Raw genomic sequence first — 18,297 nt, 5'->3', positions numbered from 1 at the left:
TGAGGGAGGAGGGGGCTGGGGGCAGGACTCCTGGGTCTGAGGGAGGAGGGGACTGGGGGCAGGACTCCTGGGTCTGAGGGAGGGGGGAGCTGGGGCAGGACTCCTGGGGTGAGGGAGGAGGGAGCTGGGGCAGGACTCCTGGGTCTGAGGGAGGAGGGGGCTGGGGCAGGACTCCTGGGTCTGAGGGAGGAGGGGGCTGGGGGCAGGACTCCTGGGTCTGAGGGAGGAGGGGGCTGGGGCAGGACTCCTGGGTCTGAGGGAGGAGGGGGCTGGGGCAGGACTCCTGGGTCTGAGGGATGATGATATTGGGCCCCGAAGCAGAATGGAGGTGAGCTCAGGAAGTGTCCCCGACCTGGGGTTCTGGGGATCCGAGGTGGGAAGACGTGGGGACGCCCCGGGCGGGAGGGGGTAGGGGCCGGGCCGCAGTAACAAAGGCCTCTCCCTCCAACAAGCAACCCCCCCTCGGCCCCGCCTCCCCGGCCCCCCGCCTCCCCTGATTGGTCGGCCTTCCTGCCCGTCAGCGCCGCCCCCCTCCCCGGGTCTGCAGCAGCTCCGGCCGCCTCGTCGCGCCCCCCCAGCCCCCTCCCCCCGCCCCCGCCGCCCCCCGGGCCGGTGCAGCCGCAGGCGGGGTCCCCTTCCCCCTCCCCCTCTCCCCCCGGCCTCGCGCGCCCCGGACCGGCCCCCCCTTTCCCCTCCCCCTTCGCGCCGCCGCTGCCGCGATGCCCCCCCCTGCGCCCGGGGCCCGGCTCCGGCTTCTCGCCGCCGCCGCCCTGGCCGGCCTGGCCGTCATCAGCCGAGGTACCGCAGCGTCGGGGGCGGGGGGCTCGGCCGGGACGCCGGGGTCCCGAGAGGGGATTGGGGGTGGGGGGGGCCGCCTCCCGGGCGAGGAAGGGGAGGGCCCCGGACGCCGAGGTCTGGGCCCGGGGGCGGGGGCTGCACCCCCTGGCCGGGAAGGGGGTCTCGGACGTCTGGATTCGTGCCCGGGGGCAGGGTTCCGCGTCCCGGGGGCTCGAGCCTGGGCCTAGGGGCGGAGGTCGGCTTCTCCCGGCCGGCGAGAGAGGGGTCGCGGACACCTGATCCCGGCCTGGGGGCGGGAGTCTGCGGCTCCCTACCAGGGAGGGGGGATCAAACGGTAAAGTAAGGGTCCCTGGGCAGGATCTCTGAACTGAGTTGGGGTGCGGAGGGGAAGTGAGATGCCCCGTCGGGGGTCTTCGTCTCTGGGTGAAGACGGTCCCTGAGGGGGGTCCTGGCCTGAGGGCTGGGGTAGGCGTTTCTGAGCAAGGGTGGGGGGATGGTGCCTTCCCAGGGTCTGTAAGAGAAGGCGGCAGGGGTGTCCGCAGAGCTCCAGCCCAGGGCCAGGAGAAGAAGGGGGGCTCTGGTCTCCCAGCTGGGTCATCTAGGTTGGGAGAAAGTGTTGGTGTTTGGAAGGTTGCGGTTACGTGGGAGAAAGGAGCTGGTGATCCAGGAAGTTGGGGACCCCGGCTGGGGACTCAGATGTGGGAAGCCCCTGCTGGGTAGCAGGGTTCAGAGGCTGGACTGAGAATGGGAGAGGCAGATCGAGAAGCAAGGGAAGGGAAGGGTTAACATGGGGTCAATGGGTTAATCTCAGTCCTGGTGGTGCAGGAGCAGGGGGCTGGGGGCTGTTTGTGTGGAATGGGGAGGGGTGACCTGGGCCATCTCTGGATAGCAGGTGTGCAGCTGGACTTTGTGTGTCCCCGTTGGGCCAGCAGCCCAGAGATGGTCCAGGAGGTGCCCCCTGAGGACAGGAGAGAGAGCAAAGAGGCAGGAGGCAGGCACTAGGGTTAATTCGGTGCTTCTGGAGGATTCCCCCAGGCCCTGCCCCGAACCGAGGATCACAGAGTCTGGGACACAATCGGGGACAACATAGAGTCCTCAACAATCTCAGGGAGGCAGCCACTCTCAGCCTTCCACCCACACACAGCGGGTCACGCACAGACACATAAACACCCGTTACCGAGTCTGACCCAGAGCCGCACCCGCAGACACCCACGGTCTCACAAACATGGCCCCGTGTGTTCAGGACGCCTGTTTCTGCACTCGGGACCCCCAGCCCCCGGGCCTCAGCTGGCTGGAGCCTCAGTGGGTCTGAGGTCGGAGCGTTCCTCCAGCCTGACCTGTCTGAATCACCGTCTGACTCTCCGACTGCCTGTCTGCCTCTCTGTCTCTGACTCTCGTCTCTCTAGGTCATTTCCGGAGGCTCCCTAGCTCGGGGGGACATCCCATTTGTCTCTTTCTTGGGGTCTCTGTCTCTCCATCCCTGCTGGTCTCCGCACAATTTGACATCTGTCCCTCCTTGCCTGGAGAACTGTTTCTCATTGTCACACACGCGTGTCCCTGTCTCTTCCTAGCCCCCCTCACGTGCGCCTTGGTCCATCCGTGTGCCTTTCACTTCTGGGAATTCACGTCCCCACTGGCACCTCTCATTTTTGTCCTTGTCCTCCCCTTGCCTCTTGCCTTCTGCTTCTCCTTCCCCCACTCCTCGTACCCTGTACCCTCAAGACTCCCTTCCTCCCCCCCTCCCCTTTCCCACCCCCTCTTTTCCTTTGATCTCAAGATAACTTCCCATTTTCCACTCTGAGTGTTGCAGATCCCAGAAATCACTGTTGTACGCACATCCTGGGCTGGGAGCTTCTTGGAGCCAGGAGGCGGTCTGCGACCTAGGTCAAGTCCTTTCCCACTCCTGGGCCTTGGGGTCCCCGGGGGAGATCTGGGGACAATAGGGGACTGTGCTGAGACAGAGCCAGGTGGCAGCCAGACAGCCCCACCCACTGTCATTTGGGGCGCTCTGAGAAAAAGCCTGGGTCCATGTCTGCAAAACTGCATCTTCTCTCCTCTTTGATTCATTTGCTGGTTTCCAAATTCCGGAAGGAATGCCTGCAAGGGAGCAATCCACCACGAGTCTGTAAATCCACCTTGTCCCCGCCCCGCCCCTCCCAAAACGCACACTCCACACTCCGGAGAGAGCCGGTCCCGGCTCTCCCCCTCGCTTGTGCGAAGTCAGACACGCAGAGTTGCACTTATACTGGTTTGTTTGTGGATGTTTCTCCTGAGATAGAAACAAAATAAGCCCATTTCTCTGCCACTGGCTTTTTTCCACTTAACCTTAGTTCCCTGGCATCCATAGATATTCTGTTTTTCATTTCTTTCCTAAATTCTTTATGCCAACACACACACTCACACCCACGCTGACACACCCACACCCACACATATGTATTCACTTCCAGAGATGGTGCAGGCGGTTCCTTTGCTTCCTGGCCGGCTGGCGTGGGGTATTAGGTGGCGTGGGGCCAGCGGAATGAGGCGTGCCAGCCACTGTCCACAGGGCCCTCCGGACCCCCGGTCTGTCTGGACTGGATATTTGACAAATATTTACTGAGCACAAAGTCTCCGTTCTGGGCACTGGGGATCTATCTATACGTACACAGCAGTGAGCAAGCCAGACGAACTCAAGGAGCTCTCAAGGAGCTTCCATCCCAGTGGGACGGAGAGAGATCAAAACCTCAAAACAAGCAACAGGTAATTTCAGAGAGTGACGGGTAGCCTAAAACAGTAAGACTGACTCGGGACGCGCTGCGCATGTGGTCTCTGGTGGTTGAGGAAGCCCTCTCTGAGCCGCTGGGAGGGGAGTTTGGACTAAAAGGAGAGCAGTCAGCCTTTCGAAGATCCCCAGGGAACAGTGGAGGCAAAGGTCCTGAGGTGGGAACCAGCAGAAAGGAGCAGCCAACACGTTGTGGAAAGTTCCAGGGCTCTTGGCTCAGTGTCCAGACTCCGGGAGTCTGGGGCATCGGTGCTGGGAAGGCCTCTACACTTCAAGCTCAGCTCAGAGGAAGAGGGGGGTCTTCTCACCAGCTCTTCCCTGCCGGAGCCACACCCCTCCCAACACCTCCCCCACCCCTCCCTCGGGCCAGCCTCCCCTCTGCCTCAGCTCCCAGAGTGACCTTTGCAAAGTCACACACGCTTGCGGGCCTTCGCTTCCTGTCGGGGGAATCCAAGCATCCCCCCATTGGAGGGTCCCAGCTTCACCTATGTCCCTTTGAGGGGTGGCCCAGGGCCCTCCATCTTGTTAGAAATCTCCTTCTCTCTTAAGGAGAGGAAACTCACCTAGCCGTGACCTTCATCGCTTGATCAATCAAGCCCTCGTACCTGCTCCCTGGCCAGCTACTAGTCCAGACTGGCAGAGACCCGAGCGGTCCTTCTGGTCACCACCGGCCCCGCCCCCAGGACAGGCTGGCACCTGCCGCCTCATCACCCCAACAGCCGGCACACCTGTAGCTGTTGGCTAGCACCTAACCAGCAGCCTCTGCGTTGAACCTGTTGCTTGGGTGACCTCCTTTCATCCTCACCACCACAACTCGGGGGTGGGAACCCTGAGTCCCAGGGACCTGAAAGTAATTTGTGCAACCAAACAGCAGAGCTGGGACTCGAACCCCGAGCAGCCGGGTTCTCCAGTCTCTTCTTTCAGCGGCCTGGCCATGCTGGCGTGGTGGTGTGAGAGCAGATGCTGACAGGGCACCTGTATACCAGTCGCCAACTCGGGGGGGGGGGGGGGTGCTGGGCATAGAGCGACCTACACCCTGCCCCCACCCCCACCCCCACCCCCACCCCCAGGGGACTGACACCGAACCAGGGATAGCAATAGATGTTTCCTAAAAAAGAAGGTACTGTTAGGAGCAGCTCGCATTTATTGGGCCCTTTCTGCATGCTAAGCGCTGAGTTAAACGTTTTTTTGCATGTTCCCATGAAATCCCTCACAAAACCCTCAGAGGGAAGAGCTGCTCTTTTCCCCCTTTTCAGAGATGAGGAAACTGAGGCTCATACTGCCCAGGGGGGTCCCCTGGCCAGGAAACGGTGGCGCAGACATTTGATCTCGTGGCACGGATTCCTCGGGGCTTTCTTATCCAGCCTCTCAAGACCAGTCATTCTCCCTACAAACACGTCCCTGCTCTAAGCCCAGCTCTGGGGGACACAGCCAAGAATTGGGCCCCCTGGGGAACACCTGGTCAGGTGGGGGAGGCGCCCTTGAACACTGCCCCAGCCGAGTCAGAGAGGATCCAGTAGAGAGTGGAGACACTCTCTGTCTTGAACAGTCAGGGAGGTCCTCCCGGAGGAGGGGGCATTTGAGTTTGGGTCTTGAAGAAGGAGTAGGAGTTCAAGAGCTGGAGACACATGTTGTAGGTATCTCTTTACAGTCATCCTTCCAGTAAGTATTTCCCAAGGCCTTCCAGGGTCAGGCCTTGTGCTGGGAGATGCTGAGGGTACATACAGACCTGAGTCAGACCCAGGCTCTGCCCTCGAGAAACTTCTAGTCTGATGGGGGAAACAGACACAGATGGTCACCACAGTGTGTGATATGAGCTCTAAGGGAGGTAGTCCAGGCATTGTGGGAAGACAGACCAGGCTTGGAGGGGTAGGGAGGGCTCCCCAGAATTGAGAGAGAGTTTTCCAAGCAGAATTCCTACCGAGTGGATCTCATGTGCACCAGCTTGCTTATACATTAAACATCTTGCGAGGCCTCCTATGGGCCAGTCCCAGAGCCAGCAATGCTGGAACCCTGGAGGTGGGTCAGACACAGGCCCCACCCGGAGGGGCTCCCATCTGGTGAGGGAAGCAGGCTCAGACAGGATCCAGGGTGATCAGGACCGAGAGAGAGGCAGGAGCCGTGCTCAGCGACCAACTGGGTGTGAAATGACTATTCCCACCCCCACCTCCACTTACTAAGGCCCAGAAAAGGGAAGGGACTTGCCCAAGGTCACACAGCAGGGAGGGGGTTCCTGATCCTGGAGTCTGGGAATTGTGTGAGACAGATTCGCGGACCCAAGACATCCAGATTTATAGACACGGGGACCAGGAATCCAAGACCCGCCTGAGACGTGGAGTCCTTCATCACGAAGTCTCCTGGGACTGCCCTCGGCTGAGCCTGGAGCTGGGTGTGCCGGGGACACAGATGGTCTGAGCCAGGCTCTGGCCGGGAGGAGCAGGTTGGGGAGGCAGCTGAGTCTGATCCAAGGTGCCCTGGGAGTGGGGCAGGAGCTCATCCCGGCACATATGGGCTGTGTCTCCTAGGAGAGGCCTCATTATTCTAGACCCCTGGAGAAGGAGAAACATTTTGCCATAAACGGTGGCACGATGAAGAGAAAGGTAGGGAACACAAAGCTGGGCCACACATGCGCGAGGGGAGACAAAGCAGGAGAAGCGACCCCAGGGCCCCGGATCCAGGTTGTGGGGCTGGGACTTTGTCCTGGGGGCAGCAGGGAGCCACGGGAGGGGCCCCGGGCAGCTCTGAGGGTCAGGGATTTCCCTCTGGAAGGAGTGTGTGCCTGTGTCTGTCAGGACATATGATTAAGGTCCTGCCTGCCTGTGTCTGTGGGCCTAGCTCCTCTGGGTGGCTGCTGGCTGTGGTCAGGGGCTCAGCCCGCGAGCCCTCAGTCCCCAGGGGACCTGGGACAGTTCCGTCCTCACCCCTAAGCCCACGTTTCTCCTGTAACCTTGGACAGTGGCTGTCACAGGGGGCGGAGGGGGGATTTTTGCCTTCTAAGGGGCATCCGGCGATACCTGAGGCATGTATGGTTGTCACTGCTGTGAAGAGGGGGGAAGCTACTGTCATCTGGTGGGTAGAGGCCAGGGATGCTGCTGAACATCCCGCACTGCGCAGTCCCCACAGGGAAGAATTGTCCGGCCCCGGCTTGGGAGTATATGAGCAGGAGTGTGACCAATCCTGTGTGTGTGTGTGTGTGTGTGTGTGTGATCCGATCGTAGGTGACAGCATGACTATGTGAGCCCGATTCTTGGCCCAGGGCAGCCCCTTTGTGTTGCGAGGCTGTGGCCGTGTAAATGTCTCATTGCACACCGTAGCTTTCTGCACGACTTTCCAGAGGGCAGGGGCGTGGGCTGCTGAGCATGGCCCTCAGGCTGGCAATGTCAGTGTGACTGATTAGGCCGGCGTGGGGGGCGGGTGAGAGAGAGAGAGAGAAAGAGAGAGAGGTGGCCCCCTGGATGGGGCTGTAACTGCTCGTGCGTAGACTGCACCTGCGTGTGGGGGGCTGTTGGCATCAGCACGATTGTGTGGGTCTGGTTGTGTGTGGTGGGGTGACCTTGGGCTGGCTGCGTGTCCTGGGCTGCGTGTCAGCGGGACTGTGTGCGCTCCCGTGCCTCTGAGCAGGCCCCATCGCCGTTCCTGTGTCGGAGTGCCGGACCGTTTCCCCCTCCGGCCCTGGCTCCGTGTGCCTTCCCCGGGCCCTGGTGCTGTGTCTGTCCCTGTGTGCGTCCATCCCCTGGCCGTCTCCTGCTGTCACCAGGCCCGTGTGGCAGCGTCCACCGCACGCAGCTCGGGGAGTGACTCTGGCTGGGCTAAAGGGCTGCAGGGTCCACCCCAAACCCCACGACCCGGGGAGCCCACCGCACTGGCTCTGCCCCAACCCGGTCCTGAGGGGCTGCTGATGGAGAGGGCCCCCGGGAGTCATTGGGGACGGCACGGGCAATTAATTCATTAGATTAATTAGCTCCTCATGCCAGGGCGGGGGCAGGGCGGCCCCATTGCGAGGCCCTCCTTCCCCAGGCGTCCAAGGTCATCCGGCCTCTTCTCCCCCGCCTGATGCCGTCTCCAGCCGCCGCCTCCGAATGCCCAGCCCCCACTCCCTGGCCCCGGTCCAGCCCGCTGGCCACGGTCCACAGAGAGATGAATGGGTGGGGGTGGGGGCTGTGCCGGGCGACGGTGCCCCTGAGCGGCGCTGGGGGGTGGGGGTGGGGGGGTGCGGGCAGGCGTGGGCGTGCCCCTGCAAGTGTGCCCCGTGGCCACGGGCAGGCGGGCGTGTCTGCAGACGCGTGTGTCTGCCGAGGTCTGCGTGTGGCTGTACACGGTGCCCAGGGGGTGTATTTGTGCGTCTGTGATAGATGTGCGTCAAGTGGATATACGCGTGCGTCTGTGTCTGCGTTTACGCGTCTGGGTGTCTGCATCCGCATGTGTGGGTGGCTCTGTGTGTGTTTCCGTGTATTTCTGAATTCGTGTGCCTACGCGCGAGCACGTGAACGTGTCTGAACATGTGTGCGTGCGCCCAGGTACACGGCTGTCTGTGTATCTGCACGTGTGTGTCTGTGCATATACATTTAGGTACTTGTGAGTCTGTGCATGTGTATGTATGTGTCTGCGTGCAGTATCTGTGAGTGTGTGTGTGCATATATCCACACGTGTTTATGCGCTGTCACCGGGGTACTGTCTTAGTATCTGGAGGCGTGTAGGTCTGTGTGTCCAGGTCCGTCTGGATCAGTGTGGGCTTATGGGAAGGAACACGTTGCATGTGCTTGCTCTGCGCCTGTCTGCCGTGCGTCTCGGGAAATACCGAAGGATGCGTGTGCCCGCGGGGTTGGGAGATGCCTGTGTGGGCCAGGGCACGTGCGTGTGTGTGCACATGTGTATGGTCCCCGCTGAGCTGCCGAGCCGAACTGGCCCTCCCGTCTGCAGGGCTGCTGTCCCAGAGCCTGGAGTTCAGCTCTCCCGCGGACAACTACACGGTGTGCGAAGGTGACAACGCCACCCTCAGGTACCTTCCCCCCTCCCCCCATCTCGGGGACTCAGAAGATCACCCAGTCCGACTCTTCACCTTCCTTAGGGGAAGCCAGTCCTCACCTGCAGGCACAGCCTGGTCCCTGTCACTCAGGAGAGGTGGTGAGGGGCACGGACTCTGGGCCTGGCTTCCTGTCTGGGCCTCCATGTCCCCATCTGCCAAATGGGTAGAGGAATGATAACCACTGTAGAGGCTGTTGTGGAGATTCAAGATTTTGCACACACTCTCTGAGTTTAGAAAGCAAGGCACATTGTGACTGCTCAGCAAATGAGAGCCAGCCTTATTTCCCCCCAGATCAATGCTGCTCCCCACACTGGGTCTGCCCCCCTCTCCGGGCCTCAGTCCCCTTCTCTGGATCTCTGCCTCCCTCTCTCTGGATCTCTCTGTCCCCCCCCCCACCCCGGGTCTCTCTGTCCGCCCCCCCTCCTGGGTCTCTTTCCTTCTCCCCGGGTCCTTGTCCCCCTCCCCCTGGATCTCTGTCCCCCTCCCTCTGGATCTCTGTCCCCACTCTCTGGGTCTCTATCCCCACTCTCTGGGTCTCTGTCCCCCCCGCCCCGGGTCTCTTTCCCCTCTCCTTAGGTCCCTGTCCCCCTCCCTCTGGATCTCTGTCCCCCTCCCTCTGGGTCTCTGTCCCCCTCCCTCTGGATCTCTGTCCCCCCTCTCTGGGTCCCTGTGCCTCATCTCTCTGCATTTCCGTCTCTCTCTCTCCCAGAGTGCCCCAGATACTTTTCTAGTTTCTAGCACCCAACAATCACTCAGTAACCATCAGCTACCATTTCATTGTGCACTTGGGCTCACACTTTCCCTCTCTGAGGCTCAGTTTACCCACCTGGAAAGTGGGCACAGTCACCTCGGCCTCACGGGGCTTCAGGGGGAACTGACCGTGCAGGAGGCCTTCCTCCCCCCACCTCCGAGCCCCCACGACAGTAGAACTTGGGGGGACAGGCTGGAGTGGGGGAGACAAAAACCATCCTCCCGTGTCCTCCCTGAAGCTGCTTCATCGACGAGCACGTGACCCGTGTGGCCTGGCTGAACCGCTCCAACATCCTGTACGCTGGCAATGACCGCTGGACCAGTGACCCGCGGGTGCGGCTGCTCATCAACACGCCCGAGGAGTTCTCCATTCTCATCACCCAGGTGGGGCTCGGCGACGAGGGCCTCTACACCTGCTCCTTCCAGACCCGCCACCAGCCATACACCACTCAGGTCTACCTCATCGTCCACGGTGAGCCCTCAGCGGGGCCCTGGGTGGCGGAGAGGGTGGAGGGCGCCGGGGGTGGGGGGGGCGGGCGGGGACTGTCCGTATCCTCGCCAAGTGCCCGCTCCCTGACCCTGGGGACACGTGGTGTGCGAGGCGAACACACCCCCTGCCCTCGCAGATTTCAGCCGAGCAGAAGGAGGGACAGGCACCCGGAAAGTGACCCTTCAGCATGACAGCTGCTAGGACAGGAGAGCTACAGGGGTGAGGGGGTGCTCCGAGGAAGATCGCGGTCATTCGCTCAGCTCTGTTGGTTGGGCGCCTGCCACGTGAAGGCACTGCTCCAGGCCCTGGGGCTCAAGGGGGCAGGAGACAGAGAGAGTAACGGGACAGAGCTCAGGGGGCTGCCCCACGTGGCACCAGAAATGGTCTGGAGGGCCGGGGGCCGGTGGACAGACAGGAACCCAGAGACGGAGACAGCCCAACAGGGCCACGACGAGGCCCGACTCAGGAGCCAGACCACCCCCCCTGCTGAGGGACCCTGAGCATCCGAGGAGGCCTCGGACTCGCCATCTGCAGAGCGGGGAGGACTGTCACACATCAAACCCAAGACTTCGTCAAGTGGAAGGGGCAGCTTCATTTTACGCTCTGCCAGAAAAGACAAAGAGAAGGCACCCCGTCAGTTAAACGCTGGCATCTCATGTGGTCTGATTGGAGCCACGTTCAAATGGCTGGAAGAAATAGCCGTACGCGTTCGAACTGCCGACCCTGGCAATCTCTGGGGCGCCTGGGCGGCTCAGTCGGTTCAGCGTCCGACTCTCGATTTCCGCTCCGGTCGCGATCTCACGGTTCGAGGGATCGAGCCCCACATTGGGCTCTGTGCTGACACTGCACAGCCTGCTTGGGATTCTCTCTCTCTCTCTCTCTCTCTCTCTCTCTAAATAAATAAATAAGTAAACTTTTTTTTTTTAAATAGCATTAACCTCAGAAGAGGGTAGGGTAGTGAAGGTTTGATGAGCTTTTTTTTTTTTTTAATTTTTTTTTTCAACGTTTTTTATTTTTATTTTTGGGACAGAGAGAGACAGAGCATGAACGGGGGAGGGGCAGAGAGAGAGGGAGACACAGAATCGGAAACAGGCTCCAGGCTCCGAGCCATCAGCCCAGAGCCCGACGCGGGGCTCGAACTCACGGACCGCGAGATCGTGACCTGGCTGAAGTCGGACGCTTAACCGACTGCGCCACCCAGGCGCCCCTGATGAGCTAACTTTTGTACAACATTTAGAACGGGGTTACCACGCTGGAAGCACCATATGAGTATTTATTATATCAACTAATTGTTTAAGAATAGTAACAATTAATAAATAAATGTAGACAGAGATAAGGGAGAAAGTCAAACCAGAGGGCAGAGGAACCAAGTTAGGAGGAAGGGAGAGAGAGAGAGAGAGAGACAGAGACTGAGAAAGAACGAGAAAGGCAGAGACCAGGAGTTAGACAAGGAGCCAGACCCAGAGGCAGAGGAGAAACACAGAGGAATTCTTACAGAAAGACAGAGGGAATATTGGCTGGACTCCTGGGTCTGAGGGAGGAGGGGCTGGGGGTCCGGACTCCTGGGCCCCGGGAGGCCGTAGTCACCCTCTCGCGACCTCTCCCCTCCCGGCCTGCAGTCCCCGCCCGCATCGTGAACATCTCCTCGCCCGTGACGGTGAACGAGGGAGGCAATGTGAACCTGCTTTGCCTGGCCGTGGGACGGCCGGAGCCCACAGTGACCTGGAGGCAGCTCCGAGGTGAGGACCCCTCCCCTGACCCAAAGCCCCTTTCCCCACTCCACAATCTGGGCCCCTCGATTCCCCATATCCCTAGCTAGACTCCCGGACTCCCTTTCCCCCTTCCCTGGTCCCCCTAACCTTTGTCATGGTTTGATTCCCCCCACCCCCACCTGATCCCATTATTTTACCAACAGCCCCCAGAGCCTTAGAGCCTTCACCACCTGCCGACCCAGGCCTGGGCCCTTTCCTCTAAATCACCTGCTAGATTCCAGCCTGCCCCTGTCCCCACCGCTAGTATCCTTGGTCTCCCCCCAGCAGCTCACACAATTCTGGGTTCTGAATCCCTACCACTAACCCTAAGTCAAGCTATGGCCAGTGGCCCCTGTCCCTATTCCCATCTCCTGGTCACCTCACTACATCTCGCTGGATTCTCTAGCCCGTCAGTTCTCAAAGTTTGGTCCCCAGACCAGCAACAGCAGCATCACCTGGGAGCTTGCCAGAAACGCACATCCTGGACCCATCCCAGACCTAATGAATGAGAACCCCACCTCACCCCACCTGATCCCCAGCTCCCCACCCATACCACCACCAATCTGTTTTAACAAGCCCTTGGGATGATTCTGGTGATCGAGCTGAGAACCACTGCTCTAGACTACCCCCAAACATAGCAGCAAGGTACCTGAACCTGATATTCCAGATCGCCGGATCTCTCTCACCACCCTTTTTACCTGGATCTCCACCACCATTCCCCAGATCCCTAGATCCTCATTGACTGGGTCTTTGGAGACCAATGGTGCTTATCACTCAGCCCAATAACTAGCTGTCAGATCCTGGATCCTTTCCCGCTGGGTCATCTGAGCCCCACAAGCCTGGGCTTGAGATCCTGGCTTCCTGGATGCCCTTAGTCCAAAATGTCTTCTGAGCCCAGTGATGTGTCATAAGACCCCAAATACCCGGATTGCTGATCCCAATCACTAGATCCTGATTCACTAAACCCAAGAACTAGATCCCAGAACTCTGGATCTGCCCCCACCTTCCACCCTCACCCCTGCCTTGGGTCTGTATTATCTGGAGCTTTCCGAGCACCAAGGTCCTGAGACTGTCCCCACTGGGTGCTCTAAGCCTCATGATCTGAATCATGAGCTCCCAGATCCCTGGATCCTCCCATGCACCCCCCAATTCTAGGACACTCCCCGTTGGGTTCTAGTTACTAAGCCCCAGACCCTCATTCCCTGCCAGACCCCTAGCAAGAGATCCCAGGCTGCTGATTCACACCCCACCCCAAACCTCCCGCAAACCCTTCCTGGCTCCCACTGACCCGGGCACTCCAGGCCCTGCGGTGCCTGCCCCGCTGATGTGTGTCCGTGTTGTGCCCGTGTTGTCCCGTGTTAAGTGTTTGTGTCCGGCCCCGCCCCCACCCCTTCCCTCCCCGCACAGACGGCTTCACCTCAGAGGGCGAGATCCTGGAGATTTCCGACATCCAGCGGGGCCAGGCCGGCGAATATGAGTGCGTGACTCACAACGGCGTTAACTCTGCGCCAGACAGCCGCCGTGTGCTGGTCACAGTCAACTGTGAGCCCCTTGGCACTGGGCACGAAGGGGGGCAGGCCCTGGGTCCCTGGGGAGGGGGAAGGGGAGTGCTGGATTCCTGGGAAGGAGGGAGGAGGGGGATGGGGACGGGACCCCCGAGTCCCCACCTGGCTAGGAGAATTCGCTGACTCTCACCCCTCGCCAGATCCTCCGACCATCACGGACGTGACCAGCGCCCGCACAGCCCTGGGCCGGGCCGCCCTCCTGCGCTGCGAAGCTATGGCGGTGCCCCCCGCGGACTTCCAGTGGTACAAGGATGACAGACTGTGAGGACAGCACCGGGTCTGGCCCGGGTGGGGGTGGGGAGGTGGCCGAGCCCTAGGTCTTGAGAACTGGGGGAATCCAGCTTCTGGGGGATGGGGCCCAGCTTCTAGCGAGATTGTGGGGACTTGCTGAAAACTTGGGTGTCACAATGATGAGCGTTGGAGCCTGGTCTCAGGCTGTTCAGGGAGAAGTTCAGGGGTCGATGCTGAGGCTGTGGCGGGGAAGCTTCAGAGGACCATTGGGGCTGGGGTCCAGCAGAATCTGGGAGCCCGTAGAGATTGGGGGCCCACGCCAGGAGAGTCCAGTGTCCCTGAGGGGTCCCCAGGGGTGCCTGGAGAGAAGGGTGTCAGTGCGAATGGCCCAGAGATCCATAGGGGGCTAGAGCCTGAGGCTAGGGGCCTCTGGGGTAGGGGGCAGAATACGGGGTCTCTGGGAAATCAGGGAGACTGAGAGCTGCGTGCAGTGGGATCTGCGCCCTGAGGGGGTCCCAGGCCAGGGTTCCAAGGCCCGGTCCCTGACCCGGGTCCCCGGCAGGCTGGTCAGCGGCACAGCCGAGGGCCTGAAGGTGCAGACGGAGCGCACCCGCTCGATGCTTCTCTTCGCCAACGTGAGCGCCCGGCATTACGGCAACTACACGTGTCGCGCCGCCAACCGGCTGGGAGCGTCCAGCGCTTCTATGAGGCTCCTGCGTGAGTCCGAGAGGGAGGGGCGGGGCCGGGGCGAGGGGGCGGGGATCGGCGGGAGGGCGGGGCCGGGGTCGGCGAGGGGCGGGGCCGGGACTGTCCCCCAGACCGACTGCCAACTTAGGAAAGAGGTCGACCCGGAGACCCAAGCAAGGCGACTGAACAAGAAACCCATTCCCTCAATGAATGTCGATTCACTGAGTGCCCACTAAGGGGAGGGCTTTCGGCGCTGGGGACACAGCAGTGCCCAAAGGAGACAAGGTCTGGGGACTCGCAGAGCTTATGGCCTAGTAGTAGTAGAAAGGCAGTAAATAAGCAGACACTTAAATAAAATAAAAAGCAAACAAAAACGTACATAAAGAAGCACCAAGAAAAAAAAAAAGTGGATATCGATAAGGGTGACGGAGAAAATAAGGATTGGGAATGGCAGCGTTAGATAAGCTCATCATCAGAAGTTTCCTAGAGAGGGTAACATTTGAACTGAGACCTGAGTGGTAAGAAACAGCCAGCCCGGCCAAGATCTGCGGGAAGAGCTTGCAGGCAGAGGGAACAGTATATGGAAGGGCACAGTGAGAAGGCTAGCATGACCTGAGCACAGTGATCACGTGAAGGCCGAGACAAAAGAGGAAGGGAGGGGCAGAGTCTCATGGGCCACGGAAAGGATTTTGGATTTTATTCTACTGCAGAGTGAGGCCACCAGAGGCTATTAAGCAAGGGAATGACCTAGTGGTTGGTGCTTCAAAAGAGAAATCACTTTGACTGCTATTTAAAGAATGGCCTGTGGGGGGGGGGGTGCAAAATGGAGGCAGGAGGCCCCGCTCTGTGGCACAAAGTCTCTGTATGCGGAGACGTTTTGAAGGTGGAGGAAGAAGGAAGTGGGGGTCGAGGCGATCACAGGTTTCGACTTGAGCACCTGGGTGGATGGGCATGTGGTAGTAAAGTATTGAAGTGGAGAGATGCTGGGACGGGTGCAATAGCCAGTCTCGGGGAGGAAAGTCAAGAGGACATTTTGGATGTGCCGACTGCAAGACCCTTGGTGGCCATACTGGATAGACCGAAACTGTACGAGGGAGAGACTGACATGGCAGGGCCCCGGGCTGAGGCGGTGAAAAAGAACATCTGGGAAAGACGGAAAAAGAGAGAGGGACTGAGAGGCAGACAGTAACAAGTGTCGCTAAGTGTCTTAGCGTCTCTGCCCCCAGAGACAGGGCAGACACAAGGCACCGGGAAACACACATGGGGTCTCCCCTTCCCACGCCACCCCCATGACCCTCTGTCTTTCCCCAGGCCCAGGATCCCTGGAGAACTCAGCCCCAAGGCCCCCGGGGCCCCTGACCCTCCTCTCCGCCCTGGGCTGGCTGTGGTGGAGGATGTAGGAAGAACCCAGCGCAGCTCGCCTCCCCCCTGCGAGGGGCCTGAGGCCGAGAGCGAGAGAAAAAGGGAGAGCCAGCGCCGTGGGTCTCGAGGGGGCGGAAGAGCTCTCTGCCACCAAGGAGGAAGAAGAGAGGAGGAGGAGGAGGAGGAGGAGGAGGAGGAAAGCTCTTTAGAGAACCCATCACTGTGAGGGATAACGCAAAATTATGCATCTTTCTACAGCCATTTTCGCCACCGTTCACGTTTCCGATTGCGACCCACCCCCGGCCACCCCACACCCCTCTCTTAGCTCAGGCTGTCAACTGGACCGTGTGTATGTAGTGGGTGTGTGTGAGCATGAGCCTGCACGTGTGTGTATGTGTGGGGGGAGGGGCTCAGCAATCTTCCCTCCCCTAACACCCCCATGCCCACTGCCCCCCAGTGCTGCTGCCTCTCTCCTCTGGCTGGAGGTAGGTATGTGGGCTTCGCGGCTGGAGCTGTGAGGGGAGGTTTTCCAGGCCCCCTGCTTCCCCAGTGTATGCACGCACCCCACCCCTTCCCCTCCCTGTTAAAAGAGCGTCTCCTGGGCAGGTTGGGGGTGGGGAGGGGTGTCTCGCTCGCCTGTCAAGCTATCATTCAGCCTCTGTGAGCAGGTGAGCGATCTCCATCTTGGCCCGGGGCCTCATTGCTGTCAACCACCAGCTGCCTGTAGCCAGAGGCCCCATCGCTGGCTCAGCAGCCTGAGACCTTCCCACTTTCCCTGCCCCCCACCCCGACTTTCTGGCCCCCTCTGGGCCAATCGGTGCTTCCATCCAACTGTCAGACCGGTGCCTGTGGCCACCTGTCTGTCTCAGTGCTTTGCCCTCCCCGACCCCCGACTCCCCTTGGCCGCCCGCAGCACCAACCAGCTGCCCTCAGTGCCCCCGCAGCTTCCCACGGGTGTGGGCTTGCTGGTCCCCCACTCACCCACTCCCTGGCCTGTCTCCCAAAGGCTGACTTGACCGCCCTCACACACACTCACATAGACACACACACACATACCAGCGACCGTGGCCGGCAATCGGCCCCCCGGCTCCGGCTGCACTGCAGCTGGTGACTGGCTGTGTTCCCCCCGAGGGTGGGCAACTTGTCAGGAGGGCGTGCTGAGAGGCTGTAACCCCAGCTCTGAGGTGGGAAGACACGATCTTGGCACACATCACACAAAGTGGGGGAGAGAGAGGCGTCACACAGGCATCCCCAGTCCAGTCCAAGATGTCAAGTCTCCAACTCCGATTCCTGGGGGACCCGCTATAAACACTCGCCCCAAACCACACTACCCAGAGCTTGGTGGGGGGGGGGGAGTTCAGAGCAGGGGCAGGGGGGCAAGGGGCAGTGACTGTACCTCAGACGGGGGCGTGGGCCCCATCCCACATTGTCTTCCATTCCCAGGGTCCAGGGGATGGGGAGGGGAGGGGGAGGGATGCAAGGGAGGGGGCGGGGGGCCCTGGGGGCCGTGTGTTCCGATTCATGGGGAGTGTTGAGACCACCACACCAATAAACGCCTTTTTCCAAAGTCTCTGCCTGCAAGTATCCGTGTCATTAAGGATTTGAGTGAGTGGAGGGCAAAGGGTCATGGTCATTGGTGGTGCCTCTCCAGCATCATTTCTGCCTTCTCTCTCTTTGGTAGATTTTGATTGGCTTCAGCCCCTCAGCTAATGAGTTCCAGAGCTGTATGGATTCACAAGATGCTATTCCACTGGATAATGTAGCTCAGTGGTGTGAGGTATATCTAGATGAGTTGCTTTTCTCCATTACATGGAAGATCCTGGGTCTGTGGGGATAGCAATGGTGGGGAATGTAGAGCCTGAGAATGATACAAACACTGAAATACAGAGTGGCGGGGGGAGGGGGAGCGAGCTAAAGAAAATGAGTCCACGATGCCATCATTTGAGTAGCTGGATCAAAATTTACCTGATGCCCACTTTCACTTACATAAGCAACACAGCCCCCTGTATGTAGAAGCCAACGTGTGTTAGGTTCCTCACTCTGGTGATTAAAAAGGAAATGAAAGCTCTGATACAGAAATGATATCAAGGATCCAGGTACCCAGCACCCCAGGCTTCACCTTTCCAGAAAGATCTAAGAGCTCTATTTCCCAAAGGACTCTTTCACCCCAATCTTTAACCAGAATATCTCACATCCTTTCCTTCCCGGAGACAGATGCTGGTTGCCCTTGCTTTGGTTGTTTCCTCCTTCTTTGCTCTCAGACCCGCCTCCCACGACACAGGCTGAGATACTTGGTTTCCCAGCCTCACTTGCAGTGACGTGGCTAGTTTGGGGTCAATAAGGGGAATTTGCCAGTAGGCTTCCAGGAAAGTTTTTTCCTCGCTAGTGAGGTTGGTCGAGGGAAGGGGTGTGGGAAGGGAACCTTGCTCCTTTCCTTTTGCCTTCAGATACAGTTGTGTGAAGAGGTGATGCCTGGCACTGTGGCAGCCATCTTGCTACATAAGACAATATGCCAACCCACTGGGGGTGGCCGAGCAGGATGTAGAGAGCTCAGGTCCTTGATGGGGTCACTAAGTTGCTGAGCCAGCCTGAAACCACCATCCATTTTGCCACCATTTATTTTGTTTCTTGCGGCCAAGGGAATCTTCATTGATGCAGTCCCTAAATTTCCAATGAGAAACCCAGCTAAAAAAGAAAGACATCATTGGGGACAGCAGCTGCAAGCCCAGCCTTTCGCTGGCACCGAAATATGTGCAGTATTTATTGATTGCCTGCTATGTGCCAGGCTCTGTGTTAAGTGCTGGGGATAAAATGACACGCACAGTCTCTGCCTTCCTGAAGTTCTCAGTTTAGAGACGGAGTCAGAGGCTAAACAA

General features: G+C 59.5%; 1 protein-coding gene across 1 annotated transcript; it reads left to right on the top strand.

Moving 5' to 3' along the window:
- Positions 1-665: 665 nt before the first annotated feature.
- On the top strand, positions 666-16,988 carry IGLON5 (IgLON family member 5). Its single transcript, XM_058708446.1, has 8 exons — positions 666-798; positions 8,480-8,558; positions 9,575-9,807; positions 11,445-11,564; positions 12,984-13,118; positions 13,282-13,402; positions 13,935-14,089; positions 15,371-16,988. The coding sequence occupies exons 1-8, from the start codon at positions 720-722 to the stop codon at positions 15,457-15,459; spliced, it is 1,011 nt and encodes a 336-aa protein (XP_058564429.1). The 5' UTR covers positions 666-719; the 3' UTR covers positions 15,460-16,988.
- Positions 16,989-18,297: the final 1,309 nt, after the last annotated feature.

Source organism: Neofelis nebulosa, chromosome 17 (genome assembly GCF_028018385.1).
Source record: "Neofelis nebulosa isolate mNeoNeb1 chromosome 17, mNeoNeb1.pri, whole genome shotgun sequence".
NCBI classification, from domain to species: domain Eukaryota; kingdom Metazoa; phylum Chordata; class Mammalia; order Carnivora; family Felidae; genus Neofelis; species Neofelis nebulosa.
Note: the sequence above shows the minus strand (reverse complement) of the source record. Positions and strands in the feature narration are given on the sequence as shown.